Genomic DNA, 14,113 nt, shown 5'->3' on the forward strand with positions numbered 1-14,113 from the left:
TCCAGCCAGTTTTTTACCCAGCGAAGATGCCAGCGTAGGCTGGAGGTAGGTCTTGTGCTGCACCCAAAGCTGCGCCAGCTCGTCCTGCCACTGTAGAAAGGCTCTGGAGTGGAGCTGCCCCAGCCTCATAAGCCCATCTTGACCCAAGCTTTCTCCATGTAGAGCCAATGGAAATATTTCTGCACGTCTGGCAAGATTAATCTGCAGGTGGACACCCAGAAAATGGGGAGCTGACTGCCCATTTTCAGTAGCACAGGTATAACAGCAGGGTTTCCGTACTTCCACAGCACAGATCGCGTTTCAACGCCACCAGACCGCACAAGCATAGCATTTAGCAAGGCAGACTCCTGCCAGCAGCCTTTCTAACCCACAATTATCCCATGCCAGTGGGAATGAAGTGGCTAATTCAGGAAATACAATTTTGCCTTGGAAAAGCTCACTGCTCTCTCGTTAGCTGGTGGGCGGTGTGAGGGTCTACTGCAGCATTCATTCAGCCCTCTCCAGCACCTCTCCATCACACAGCAACATGCAGACGGAGCAGGGAAGGTAGAGGCTTAGATTCACAGAAAAGTTGCAATTTGATCAGGAATAAAAAGTCCTTCTCCAAGACCATCCCACTTGTATGAAGAGGCTGCAAAAGTTGTAAAGGTTTGTTTTAAGTTAAAATAGCTTACTGTGTCTTCAAGCTCCTGTTTGAGGTGATGTAGGTCCCTGTGATGTTGCTCCTTCATTTGTTCAATAGCCATTTCTGCCTCTATGCTCATATTTAATGGGTTGCAGTCTTCTGAACCAAGTCCTTTAAAAATAATCATATACATATTCTTGAAGAGATACATTCTCAACAGAATTATTTCATCAATTTAAATTTGTTTAGGCAGCTACTTGCAGCTTTCAAATTCCCATCACACACACAGACAAGAAACTGCAAACATTAATTTCAGCTTTGAACATAGTACAGCAGCCGTATTCCACTTAATGTTAAATAGCAAAACGGAGGTGGTGTTTCAGTCTCACTGCGAGGGTTTGGGAAAGCTTTTATGTAATTGCCTCTAAGATGTTACTATAAATACCTACAGCACAGGTATTATAGGAGATGTGCTTTACCTTGGTCAGGCTCAATACCACTATTGCCATGACTCTTCATATCAATGTCAAACTCTTCCGACAGTGAATTTTTCAGCGAAGGCCTGAGCACTTTGCCCTGGGCACGGTACTCCTCCAGCTCCGAGTGCAGCTCATCTATCTGGTCTTGCAGCTCCTGAGAGGAGTGGGGGGGAAAGAAGCCTGAGTGAAAGCAACTGAGGCAGCTGAGCATCTGTACATCAACACACTCCCATGATGAGACATTTAGGAGGGAATTACAGTAGGTAAAGACTTGTCAATAATCCTGCTATCATGCCACGGTTAGTCATCCTCCTATCAGCAAAACATCGCCCTTCCCCAGGTTCCAACCTGTGCAAGTAAGAGAGCAGAAGCTTCTTCAGACTGACAGCCTGTATCTGTTCTGCCTCTAAAGTATATCGTGCTCCAGGACCTTCCATTTTATTCCTTCTTCCTACGACCTTTTTTAAACAGCAGCTTAGGAACATTTTCAAACAGTTGAGAAATACCTCCTCAAACATCATCTACTTGAAAAATCAAATCAGAAGCAAAAGATCAAATTAGGAAAGAGATATCCTCATTACTGCATTTACCATCTGGTACTTCTGCCCACTTGCCAGCGGAATATCCCGAGTGTTTGTGACAAATGTCATGCGCTCAGCTCGATGAACAGCGTTTATTGAGGAAAATGAATCCCTGAATGTGTAAACACACAATTCTGTACATTTCAATGGTTCAGAAAGCGAACTTTGAATACTGATTCATATCTCAAAAAAAAAAATCAATTGCCTATTCAAGCAACTTATTATCAAGAAGCATCAATTCAGCAAGTATTTCTAGAAAATCTTTGCTTTTACACTGCAACTTCCTAAGAGAGCTACTGTGCTGTTTGAGATTAGACAGCCTTTTGCCAAGGTAGTCCTTTATTGAATGGAAAGGATCATGCAGAACAGATGAGCCGGATGCTCGTAACCATAGCAGTCATCAAGGTAGGTATGTGAACAGATACTTGCAGGCCCACCTTAAAGAAATATTTCAGCCATACAAGATTTGGGGAGGAGAAGACAAGCTTTACATTTTCAGTTTTATTTTAAGAACATACTACTGCTTTGGAAACAACCAAAACTCGGATATATCTTATTTCTGCTGTTAGTTCCTGCAACTCTGAATTCAAACCAGGGCAAAATTTATTTCATAAATCAAAAAACAGCTAGTGCATAGTTTGCAGTAAGGACATTCTCGGTGAACACGGGCAGGCGGGTGCCAGGTCTCCAGCCCTGGGCTCCACTTACTCTGCACTGCCGCTCGTACTCGCTTCTCATCTGCGCCAGTCTCTCCTCCTGCAGGAAAAACTCCGCGCTGCTGGGATCCAGGTCACCAAACTGAAACGGCATGAACGGGATCCAGTTACTCTTCCAGCAAACAGCCCTGCTCATCATCACAGCCCGGATGCCATTCGCAAGCAGTCCTGCAGCCTGCGCCCTCTCCCCTCTGGTTTTTTTTTTTATTTTAAATACAGAAACTCTGCTTCCCTGCTGGTTGGGGACAACGAGCAACCTCCCTAACAAATACTAGCTGCTATCTCACCATAGCTCTCATGCTAACTTTGATTTCAGACCACAGCTTTCTAGCTTAGCGTATGCACATCTCAGTTGGATAACTAATCCCAGCTTTAAAGACGACTGGAAAACAGACGCTAGGTGAGAATCCCAGTATATGAGCCTTTATCTATAGATGCACGCGCACAGAAGTGCCTTTGGAGAAGCTGATATTCTGATGACTTTATTGTAAAACAACCATGATCAGCTCTTCACCTCGATTTTCACCTAAGTTTAGCAGAGATGCCACGTAACACCTAACACCTCCTGTACCACCTTCCCTAGAAAGGGAAACTGCATGTTGGGTCCACCCAAAACTATCTGCTGGGGAAAAAAAACATCCCTGCAGATCTGCGGGATGATTGCTTCACTGTAAGGCTCCCTACTGTTAATTAGTATAAAGCTACAGCTAAGGTGGAGTATCTTTAATTTCCTTAACTGGAAGGCAGGCAGGGTGTCCATGTCACCAAGGCTGCGCCTTGGTCACGTCTGCATAGGGACCCCAAGAGCCTCTGGCTATTAGTTAAATTGGCAGCTTGAGTGTAGTAACTGAAAAGCGATTTAATTCTGGACACATACTGGGAAGAGGAGGATTTACCTTCTCAGCCAGGACGTTTTCCAAGTTCCTCTGCAGTTTGCTTGCCAAACTTTCATACTCGGCCAGTTTTTCTCCCGTTTCCAATAGCTCGCTTTCCAGGCGGCTGTTTTCCTGGACCAAACAAAACCCCCCAACAGCCTCAGCGTTTGGAGAAGGAAAACATTAGCACATGGTAACTCATTAGAAAAGAGTAATCTCCCAGTCAAGTCAGAGCACGACACTGTTACAAGCTTCAGCCGAAAACTGGAATTGTGAATCTGCGCACACACAACCCCTCTCGCCGCAGCAAAACGGCAAGTGTGAACAGCGGGCCCGCAGCCGGCTCACAAACCCTCCTCCGCTCCCTCACCTTCCAGATGGCTGCTTCAGAAGAAGTATTTTACAATTTTCCTGATGCTCACAGGACCCCCTTCAAAAGCTGCTCGCCTGAACGTCTGTAAGGCTGTATTAACTCCTTCTGACTGTCAGCACTTTTGATGTCGTTTGTAAGACAACACCATTACTTTTTTTTTTTTTTTAAACTGAGCAAAAGTTAATTATATGGTAAGGCAATGGTCAGATAAAAAGAGTTGTGACTTAAGTGTTTTCTAAAAAAGAATCTAGGAGAAGCATGTGAATCTGTGGGGTCACTGAGTGATACCATTGCATTAGGCAGCAGATAAATTATCAAAAGGCAAAACAGCAAGCTTGCTTTAGTGGTTTGGGGTTTTTTTTTTTTGTTGTTTTTAAAGCAATATTTTAAACTTTGTCAAAATGTATTATCTCCTGGCTAGACAGCCAAACAGCCAGCAAGGCAGACAGCCCATCCAATAGCCGTACCCACGCACGCTCTGCACTTGATGGCAGCAGAGATTTGAACTGGAGCCTTGTGAATCCAAGGAGTAACCTATCGAGGTGACCCAAAAAACAATTTTCATGGATATGCCACTATCTTGCTGCTGAAATTACTTTCAGCTAGCTCAACACACGCTGTAACACATCCTCTCAACAAGGACTACGTTGCAAGCATTGCCTCCCACTTCTAGGCATCCTTGCCTTTTGGGGGAAAACGCCGGCTGCATTTAGTCCCCGTTACCTTCAGGGAAAGGGCCAGGCGGTCCCGGATGTAGTTCTCATCGGTTTTCAGCTTTTCTATCTCCTGCTCCAGCTCCAGCCGCTGTTTATTAGCCTGCTGCAGGATTTGCTCCCGCTCTCTCCGGAGCTCGTTCTTTAGAGCTGCAATTCGTTCCTTGTATTCCTCGTCCAGCTTCCTATGAAGGCATCGGAGGTAAGAAGAGCTCGTAAAAAGAAGCAAATACTGCTGCGAGTGAAGCTTGGTGGCCATCAGCCGGCACAAAGCCACCACCTCCGTCACCGAGTCCCTGCAATGCCGCGGCAGTGATCGCAAAGAGGAGGGGAGGGGTGAACCGGGACGCCGTACCTGAGGTTGTACTCGTTCCGGCGCTCAATCGCAGCATGGTGGTCGTCCACTTCGGAGGCCATCAGGGATTTCAGCTTTTCGGCTTTTTCCAAGTCCGACCGCAGCTTCTCTTTCTCTCTGGCCACTTGGTCAACCCTCTCCCTAAGGTAAGCATAGCCGGCCTCGGTTAGGTCACCCCTCCCGGCCCCCCCAAAGAAGGTATTTGCAAGAGGCTTGTCAGAGGATAACAGCTTGGAAAGCTCTCCAAGGGTCTTTTATCATCAACTGCATTTAGTCACTAGATATGAACTTGCAGGCATAGCTCTGGACCTGTCTTGATATCCCCATAGGTCCCAAGACCTCAATACGTGAACTCCTCAGCTGTGGTCTAGCTCCCCGAACTGCAGCGCTATGCCATTTTGCCAGGCCACTTTCTGCCCCATTTACTTGTTCTCATCACTTTATTACCTTTACCACTTCATCTTTACACTACATCCCATCTGGTTTTGATCACAAGTTTGTAAGATCGGCTACACTGAGCAGCTCTCTTGATGGCAACTCGATAACAAATCTCTCCACTGAGTGAACGTAAAAAGGTATTTAGACACGTAGATGCAAACAAACAGTGGGAAGCCTCATCTTGTGAGGTTTCATACAAGCGAAGCGGACAGCTTGCAAGCACATGCGGTAAGCCAACAAATAACAGGACACGCGCAGTCTTAATGACCAGCAAAAGTCATCTATCGTATTGCATGAAGGTGGATGCATAAGCTGATAAATATCTAAACTCTTCAAAGATATACAGCACAAATAAACCACCGCTAACAACTGGAGCTTGTGCACGTGGCAGATGGATGCAACAGTTACACAACAGGAATGAACTGATGCAAAACTGAAGGTGCAATGCTTAGAGCAGGGGTCTCCAAAGTAGGGTGGACAAGATGATCCATTGGTGTGTGGGAAGAAATATTTGAGCTTCAGAAGTACATGTATATAATTTATAAATTAATAAATATACATACAGGGAAATATATACAGGGAAATGTTTCCCATCTCCTACACTCTCTCACTGGAGAAGCCTGCACGGCAAATCCAGCGCAAAGTCAAGCGGTGTTGACTTTCAAATGAAAGAAGTGGGAGTGCATGGTGTTTTTGTACCTCACCCACACCTCTATCACATGGCAAAACCTACATAACGCTACTGCAAGAAATCAGTTAGGATTAAAGGTACTGCTTATCAAATTGCACCAGCCTTTGTCTTAAGTTTTGCATTACTTGGCCATCAATGACCGCTGCAGATTGCAATGACCATTTCCAGATCACAGAGGGGGGTTGGAAACAGCCTCTGCTTTGATATTTTTTTTTTTTTTAAAAAGTATATTTCTCTGCGATACTTGGGTTTGAGTGCTTTAACCATACAAAATGAGAGTTGAAAATTTCGGACCAAGCTGACACAGAACCTAGCCTTCCAGCAAAAGCTGATGCCCCTTGGAGAGATGCTGTGAACCACCGCTACTCAGCTGCTACTTAAGCTCCTGCTTGGCCAAGCGGAGAGGGCAATGAGGAAGCTGGTGACTTACAGCAAGTGTCTGATCTCCGTTTTGAAGCTCGCCAGGGCTGCCTGGTGGACTCCGTTCTTGGTTGTTAAAAGCTCGTTTTCTAGTGCCAGCGTCAGCTCTGTCAAGTTCACCTTCCCATCCAAGCTGAAATCCAAAGCCTGCAAAACACCACAACGTTAGAGCAGAACGAGCTTTCTCCTGCCCTGCAGGAGCCTGGAGACATTTATACATGAAGTGACAGAATAAAATGAGGAGGCTCAGAAAAGATCTTTGCTTGCCGATTAATCTGTCACGAATGCCTGTGGGGCAATAAACCAGACATCTCTGCCACCTTCCTACGTTAAAGAGCTGCTGCCAGCTGTGGAGATGGAAAGTGTCCTGCTTGTGCTACAAGACCAACAGGAAATTAAGCCCACGCCTGATTAAAAATATTAATTCTCTAGGGGACCTAACTACACCAGCCTTTTTACATATTCAAATGCTGCAAGAAAGTGGTTGAAGATGTTCACGTTAAACAAAACCAGCTCTTGCAATAGAGACAACACAGAAGCAGCCTTGTAGGAGGTATTTGATAGCAAGGATACCACCTCTTCAAAAATAAATTATCAGCAACTGCTTGTAATTTCCTTCAACCTAGCTCTGCACGAGCACAAAGCGGAGCGCAGAGGGGGCTGATACACTGCAAACACTGGAGAAACCACCCCAGTAACAAAGCAAGTTACCAGTGGAAAACAACAAGCTGAAGAGAAGGTAAAGGTGTACCACCCAAGTCTGGTGAAAGCAGCACCAGGTTATCAAGCTGGCCTGCACGAGAGCCCAGGCTACAAGCGAGTTTTAAACCCTGAACAATGGCAGAGTTTATTATAACCTGGATGTTCAAGATCCACGTGGACATTAAATGCCAAGAGAAATCTGCCGTCATCGCTGTTGGGAACCCAGAGATCGTCTCAGAATAGACACGTGAAATTATCTTCTCCCACCCACAGCTTCTAGCGAGACGGACAGGGATGGGGTTTACTTCAGGTATCTCATTTGCAACCCCCATTACCCTTTTACTCTGTATAATAAAACACTAATTACTGGGCAGGGTTTCAAGTGCTGTCCTCCACCCCAGCTCAAGCAATAATTCAGGTCATCCCAGTGCTAAAAGGTTCGCAGGTGCAGCTATTCAGTGAGATAAAGGAATTAAATTTCTTTCCACAAATATAGGTGACCTCTTCGAGCTAAGCTGGAAGTCACATTATATTTTTATCATTAACTTCTAGCTCTCTGGGATGCACGACCATTTCAAAAAAGGAAGTTATTGGAAATTTCCCAGAACAGTTAGACTCTTGTCGCTAGCACTGGGAATTTTAAAGGGGAAAAAAAAAATAATCCAGCTACAGTCCAGCATCCCACATTGCGGGGGGCAGAGCAAAAGGGGTGAGCTGGAGCCACTGGTTACCTTCAGGATCTCCTGGCTGTTCTCTATGCCCTCCTGGTGCCAGCAGTCGAGGACGCCCTCCACGCAGCCGTAGCCCATCCCGTCGTCCAGGCTGGAGAAGAGGCAGAAGCCGACGGTGCTGGGCATGGCCGAGGGGGTGGTCGTGCGCCTCCCACTTTCATCGAAGGACTGCCGGGAGAGGGGAGAGGGTGCGACGGGGCACGGGCAGAGCCAGGCATCTGGCCACCCCGTGACAAGAAAGGCTTATAAATGTAATTTCGCTAACAGTACTCTGGAGATTAAGGATTAAGGTCTGCTTTTCCTCACTGCCAAGCAAATACCCGGCAGGAGTGCCGCTGCTGACCTCACGGCACGGCAGCGCAACCAGGCGCTGCGGATTTAAAATAAATCCGAGGAGGAACAGTTTCAGAGCAGCCCTCAATGCTCCAAAAGTGTTTTCCACTATCCATTTTTGGTTTCAAATGTCACCTCCCCTAAAAAGGCTGCAGGGAGCATATGCACAGGTGCTTCTGCTATAGCCCTCAGCTTCCAGGCAAAGATAGAGAATCATAGAATCATTAAGGTTGGAAAAGACCTCTAAGATCGAGTCCAACCATCAACCCAAGACCACAATGCCCACTAAAGCATGTCCCTAAGCGCCTCATCTACACGTCTTTTAAATACCTCCAGGGATGGTGGCTCCACCACTTCCCTGGGCAGCCCGTTCCAAGGCCTGACCGCTCTTTCAGTAAAGAAGTTTTTCATCATATCCAATCTAAACCTCCCCTGGCGCAACTTGAGGCCATTTCTTCTTGTCCTATCACTAGTTACTTGGGAGAAGAGACCAAAAGACTCTCTCTTAAAGAGAAAAAAAAAAAAATAGAGATGTGGGACCTGCATGCCCACGGTCTCCAGCCTACCCCCACCACTGCTTCCCCTACATCCAGTTTATACCATTTACTTACCGCACTTCACAGCTTGTAAGACCCATCTCCAAGCCACGCCACTTTAAAGGGGAGCCATCTCCCCTTTATCGTGAGGGTGTTTTCTGCGTTATTCCCCACACACCCCAACACATCCCGAGGAAAACCTGCAGCAGCTTCACCCCATCGCTCTCGCTCGGGGTGCTGCTGTGCTCACCGGGGCATCCCTGGCTCTGCTCCGCTCCCCGGCAGGGCAGGGCAGCGGCTCACTGCCACCTCCTCCAAGGCTGCCCCACCACAGGGACAAATGCAGAGGAAGAGGAGGAGACAGACGAGGTGGAATTTGCCCAGAACTTCTCTCTCTCCTCCTGTTTTTACCCCGGGATCCACCTCAGTTTCTCACCTGCATGGAGAGGTGTCGTTTCAGCTGTCTGTATGGGGTAGACGCTGAGGATGTCAGCGACTTTCCGTTTTTAAACAAGCCGTAGAAGAAGTCCTCTACGCTCATGGTGCCATCTTGCTCCAGGTTACGGAGCACCTCTTCAAGCACCTGCAAGCGGCAGGGGATAGAAACCACATCTGCTATTGCCAAAAACACCACGGTAACAATTTGGCACAGCAGAAAGCGTCCCATTCCCTAAGGCTCTACAAAAAAGAGAGCAAAGCAAAAGAGTTACCTGGTACACTGCATCAGCCTAGCACTGGGACGGCAACCTTCAGACAGAAAATTGCAGAGCCACATACGCTACCAAAATCCTGCCTGTAAAAGCGTGTAAGCTCCTGGTCATTTTAGAGCCTCCATCTTGCGAGGCGGCATGAAAACCCCTTGTTTCATTCTGCTCTCGAGACAGGGTGACCTCAGGAATTCAGTGCAAGGTAGTGAGACAGATGCCAAAACCCCAGCAGCTTGACGCGACCAGGCGAAAAAAAACATAGTAAGACACTGCAAGGTTATAATAAACCTGTTTTATGCTTCAGGGCAGTCTGCTTTCTGAAAAGCAAGACCAACCTTATTAGGACCAGAGATGTTAAGATTAGTCCCTCACTATTTCTTTGCCTAGAGTTTATTTTTTCCCTTTTCTGCCTTAATATCCTGAAAACATTTTGTTGCAAGTGCTGCAAAGGAATACCTGCTCAGAAACATGTTTTATGAAGGAAATGATTACAAGCCATGTTATTTTAAGATGCAAAACAGTCTGATTTTTTTATAAAACTAAATCCTAAATTGACAAGAGACTTTTTTGCTAAAGAAATAATTTTCTTGTGGACTCTTCCTGGAAGACAGAAACTGCCCGCAGGCCTTCTCAAAGTCAAAAGCAACCATCTATGAATATTTTAACCCGTATTTACTGTCTAGCTTGAAGATTTCTGGGATTAAGGAGACATGCCTGGAATCTAGGATATGTTTTAAATTCCAGTTTACTCTGCGATTGCATGAGAAGACATGCACGCTACGGTGTCAGTAAAGCTGGCAGCTGCCTTCTACTAGAGCAGCCTCCCACGTCTGATGGTTCGACACCAACAAACTCACTGGAATGCCGTGAGCTGGAGCTGAAAACCGCTTTCCAAGTAGCGACCTGTTAACCAGCACCCAGCACTTGTGCTTTAGGCTTGTGGTCAACCAAGGACAGACTTTGTGGGGGCCACGCTGAAACCCAGGCGCACGTGCTGGTGCGAGTGGGTCCGTACGTGGCCACTCACCTCCCCAGCCGCCGTTCGGAGCCCATACTGCTCACAAATGGAGATGAGCTTTTTCCGGTTCAGGTGCCCATCCCTGGTGATGCCGAGGTGCTCGCAGACCTCCTGCAGTTTCTCCTCTATCCAGTCCGGGGTGGGCAGCGATGCTCCGGGGGAGGCATTCAGGTCATCCGGGTTCCAGAAGCGCAGCTGCCCTGGAAACGGGGGAAACTGCTCTGGTTTCTGCCCAACCACTGCACACGAGGGACCACCAGAAGACCCGGGGGTTTTGCACGTCACAGGGGACTCGCTGCTGCAGCGGGCAGACCCTCCCTCCTTGCTCATCAGACCCCACGGGGCCATTTGCCTTACCTCATCCTGCACAGATCACACTTGTAATTTTGAGGTACGGCTGCTGGCACCAGCATGGCTATCGGACTCTACCAGAAGAAGCAGATCCTGCTCAGCACTCAATTCGCATGTGCCACCACAGGCGAGGGAACCCCGCATCCAGGCGCAGGCTGAGCTGCAGCCAGGACCACGGCCAGGAGGATGTCCAGGGACGTGGATGAGTCCAACGGCCAACGTGGGCTGGTGGCCAGGGGAAGCACAGCCCTGCCGTCTCGGCCGCTGGCATGGATGGAGAAGGGCCCCCTCCTCTTCTGGGCAGTTATGGGATCAAGGGAGAGGACTGAGCAAGTTGCATATCCGTATATACCTTGACCAGGTCCAGAACCTCACTGGTTGCCTGTCTCCATAGATGACACCCCCTAGTTGGAGCTGCCTAAACTCCCATTCCCTTGGAATGGAAACTGTAGTGTATGTTATGATCCAAGTACTTCCAAACACCCCTTCAGGGGAAGGAAAAAAAAAAAACAATAGCTTTCGGCTGAACGCATTTCTTCTACCTCCAGCAAACGCCTGGAGCGCAGCCTCACCCAGCTGGAAACGCTCACAGAGCTACTGGACACAAAACAGTCAGAGCTTGCTCAGCAAGGCCACCTCCTCGCATCTGCTGCCTCATCCTGGGGCTGGAAAAGTGGCTTTTGGAGCAAAAATTTGGTCTCGTTGGACAGGGCAGGGGATAGAGAGCAGTTGAAATACAGAAGAGGTGTTGAAGGAATTAAAAGCGGCATGGCTTAGTTATAAACACCTCTTTGCGTGCTGTGGGTTGTGCTGAGGGTTAGTGCCAAAGCCTGCCGGGCCGGTGACAGGAGAAGCACTCAGAGGAGCTCGCTGCGACACTGTTAGCTAATGTTGCGGGGTCCCCCTCAAGCATCCCTGCCTGAACCAGCGGTAGAAAAATCTTTGGCCACATCCCAGAGCAGAGCAGGACGTGTCCCGCTGCTATCCCCGCAAGCTATGTCCATGCGGGACAAGGAGCAGGGTGGGATAGGGAGCCTCTCCGCAGCCCAGGGGTCACCCCGCTCTGCCTTACAGGACAATTAGGAAACGTTTAATGACTGGTCCGTGCTGACATCTAGTGCCTACCGTGTTCCACTACAGCCAGCAGCCCCACAGCCCCCAGGGCAGGAGTGGGGACCAGGACCAGCCCCGGCTGCTCTGGGAGTGCTGGGGCCAGGGAGACTGGGAGCACCTGCAGCAGCGCAGCTTCTGCACCGGACAGGAGGAAGAAAAGAGGGCAGAAAGGGTAAAGCACAAGACTGTGTCCTCCAAGGAGCCCCGTTTTAGCTTTCATTCCCAGTTCAGGGCTTGCTTGCCCATTGCACACCTTCCCGAGGTCTGCACTGCGCCAGGCTGGGACTGCAGAGCACACCCAGCTGGCCTGAGACCGTCTTAAAGTGCTCCTCTGATTCATCCGCAAAGCTGAAAAGAGAATAAGCCCATACAAGTGCTGCTGTTTGCTCTCACCCTCGGCCTCGTACTCCTCGCTGTCTCGCGTCTTCCAGTGCTGGGGAGAAAACAAAAGGTTCCCGAGTTATTACTATTGCAAGACATCACCCGTATGAAAGAGACTCTGCGATCAGCATCAAACGAGCTACAGGGCTGCAGCAGCGCTGCCAGGCTTTCATCTCCCCGCTCCCCACAGGCTGGGCTGGCAACCCACGGCTCTTTGATGCTGCCTGTTTCTGGCACGCAAGGTGCTTTGGTGGGGATAAACCACAGCTGCAGCAAAAGACGCCTAAAGCCCCGCAAATGACCCACGAGAGGTGACAGATCAGAGTCCGGCAGGTTGATGGGGAGGGAGGGATTTGCCCTCCAAGCAAACCATGCTGCTTGTCTTAGAGGTATCGATGGTCAAGACGATGAGGATGCAGGGAAGATCATGATGCAAATAGGCATTCTCTGCGTTTGGGTTATCCTTTCCTTCCAGCACCCTGTTTTCCCATTGCAGAATGGCTACCTGCAGCACACAGGTCCATACGCAGCTAGCCTGCAAGCCGGGACGCGAGCACAGCACACTTCGAGTCTCGAGCATCCCCATCGCGGGTAGCCCTTGACAGAAACCTGCGTGGCACAACACCGTCCCACGGCCCCGCTCCCCTCTGCGGGCAATCGCACGTCACCCACGCCAGCCGCAGAGCCTGGGGAGCCCCGGGCAGCAGGGAACGTGCATCCATGACAGGTAACTAAGCTGCAATAAACCCACGAGTGCGATCGGGACATCTGCTTCCAGAGCACGTGCGATTTGGGAAATGAAGCTTTTGCTGCTTTATGCTTTCCCTTTTGACAAGGGGGACCCATCTGCCTGCAAAGCTCGAGGGCCAGCAGCCCACGCTCAGCCAAGCCCATTCCAAAACGCCTCCGCTAACTGTAGCTCTACGTCAGGAGACAGAGCTGTGCTGCCAACAAGCTCTCCGCTGAGCTAGCTAGAGGAAAAAAAAAAACAAACAAACCATATTCTTTGCTGGTCTTAAGCCATCCCGCTTCCTCTGTGGCAATACCACATCAGGCGGCACCGGGAGCCAGGCAGAAGTATGTTTTTTAAAATGATTTCCCCATGTACTACATGTTGCCTTATCTCTACCACCCTTGTACCAGCCGAGGGTATTTACTCACACACGATGCTCAGCGATATTAACTTCTGGTTTAGCAACAGCGTCGGCAGATGTTACTTCTCCACCGTTACAAGTGGGTACTTCTGCAAGCACGTGACTGATGGATTTGAAGTCAAAGTCACCCAGGACATAAAGAGGCTCTAAATCATCATGTAAAAGTTCAATACGTCTCATTCAGATTACAGCAAAAAGCCATTAATCTACAACGTTACCATGGAAACTGGATTAGGTCACTGGACTTTTTTTAGCTCTGCTGCTTGCTCCCGTTTCATCTGCTGGACCATAGAAGGGCCGTTCGCTGCTGCCGCAGCATCTCGAGGTACCCCTCCGCTTTTGGGGCCAGGAATCGGGGAGAGCCTCGGATGGAGAAGGGGGGCTTAACCTTTGCTTTCCCAGGCAAGGCTTCGGGCAGAAATCAGCCTGGCAGAGGCAGGTCACAGGCAGGGCTGGAACCTGCAGTTCTGCCGGATGTTCTGGACAAAGCCAAGAATATATATATATAATACTGCACTAGAAAGCTGCTGATTTTGGCCCAAACAAGTGCAGTCCGGTGAGCACCGCCATCGAGGCACTAGGGTGGCAGATTCCTGGTTTGCCTGATAAACCATCAGGGCAAGCACATAAAAAGCAGGAGCTGAGGCAACAGGTACCGTCAAATTACCCTCTGCAAAGGCAGAAAACAGCCTGCGTTCCCAAAAACGCATGAGCTGACACCAGCCCAGCGCATAAGTACCCGTACATATGCAACAGCCAACTTGGTACTGGGAGAAGGTATCTTTGGGTGCCAGACAGGGCCACCACCTGCAGCCACTCAT

At 48.9% G+C, this 14,113-nt stretch overlaps 1 protein-coding gene across 1 annotated transcript; it reads right to left on the bottom strand.

Annotated features, from left to right (window-relative positions):
* Positions 1 to 125: 125 nt before the first annotated feature.
* Positions 126 to 12,724, bottom strand: LOC104083825 (ninein-like). Its single transcript, XM_009587466.1, has 13 exons — positions 12,644 to 12,724; positions 12,151 to 12,190; positions 10,303 to 10,493; positions 9,005 to 9,151; positions 7,700 to 7,867; positions 6,277 to 6,413; positions 4,718 to 4,858; positions 4,373 to 4,547; positions 3,298 to 3,408; positions 2,394 to 2,483; positions 1,105 to 1,258; positions 619 to 796; positions 126 to 201 (listed from the first exon to the last, which is right to left on the bottom strand). Exons 1-13 carry the CDS (start codon positions 12,722 to 12,724, stop codon positions 126 to 128), a joined length of 1,689 nt encoding a protein of 562 aa, XP_009585761.1.
* Between the last annotated feature and the right edge of the window lie 1,389 nt (positions 12,725 to 14,113).

The sequence above is a fragment of the Fulmarus glacialis genome, unplaced genomic scaffold (genome assembly GCF_000690835.1).
Source record: "Fulmarus glacialis isolate BGI_N327 unplaced genomic scaffold, ASM69083v1 scaffold13291, whole genome shotgun sequence".
Lineage (NCBI taxonomy): Eukaryota > Metazoa > Chordata > Aves > Procellariiformes > Procellariidae > Fulmarus > Fulmarus glacialis.

Coding starts and splice junctions, on each gene's coding strand:
- LOC104083825 (XM_009587466.1), bottom strand. CDS start 12,724: ATGGGGATGCTCGAGACTCGAAGTGTGCTGTGCTCGCGTCCCGGCTTG. Junction 12,191..12,643: donor TATGGACCTGTGTGCTGCAG/GTAGCCATTCTG, acceptor TTTTCTCCCCAG/CACTGGAAGACGCGAGACAG. Junction 6,414..7,699: donor ACAGCCAGGAGATCCTGAAG/GTAACCAGTGGC, acceptor GGTGTTTTGCAG/GCTTTGGATTTCAGCTTGGA.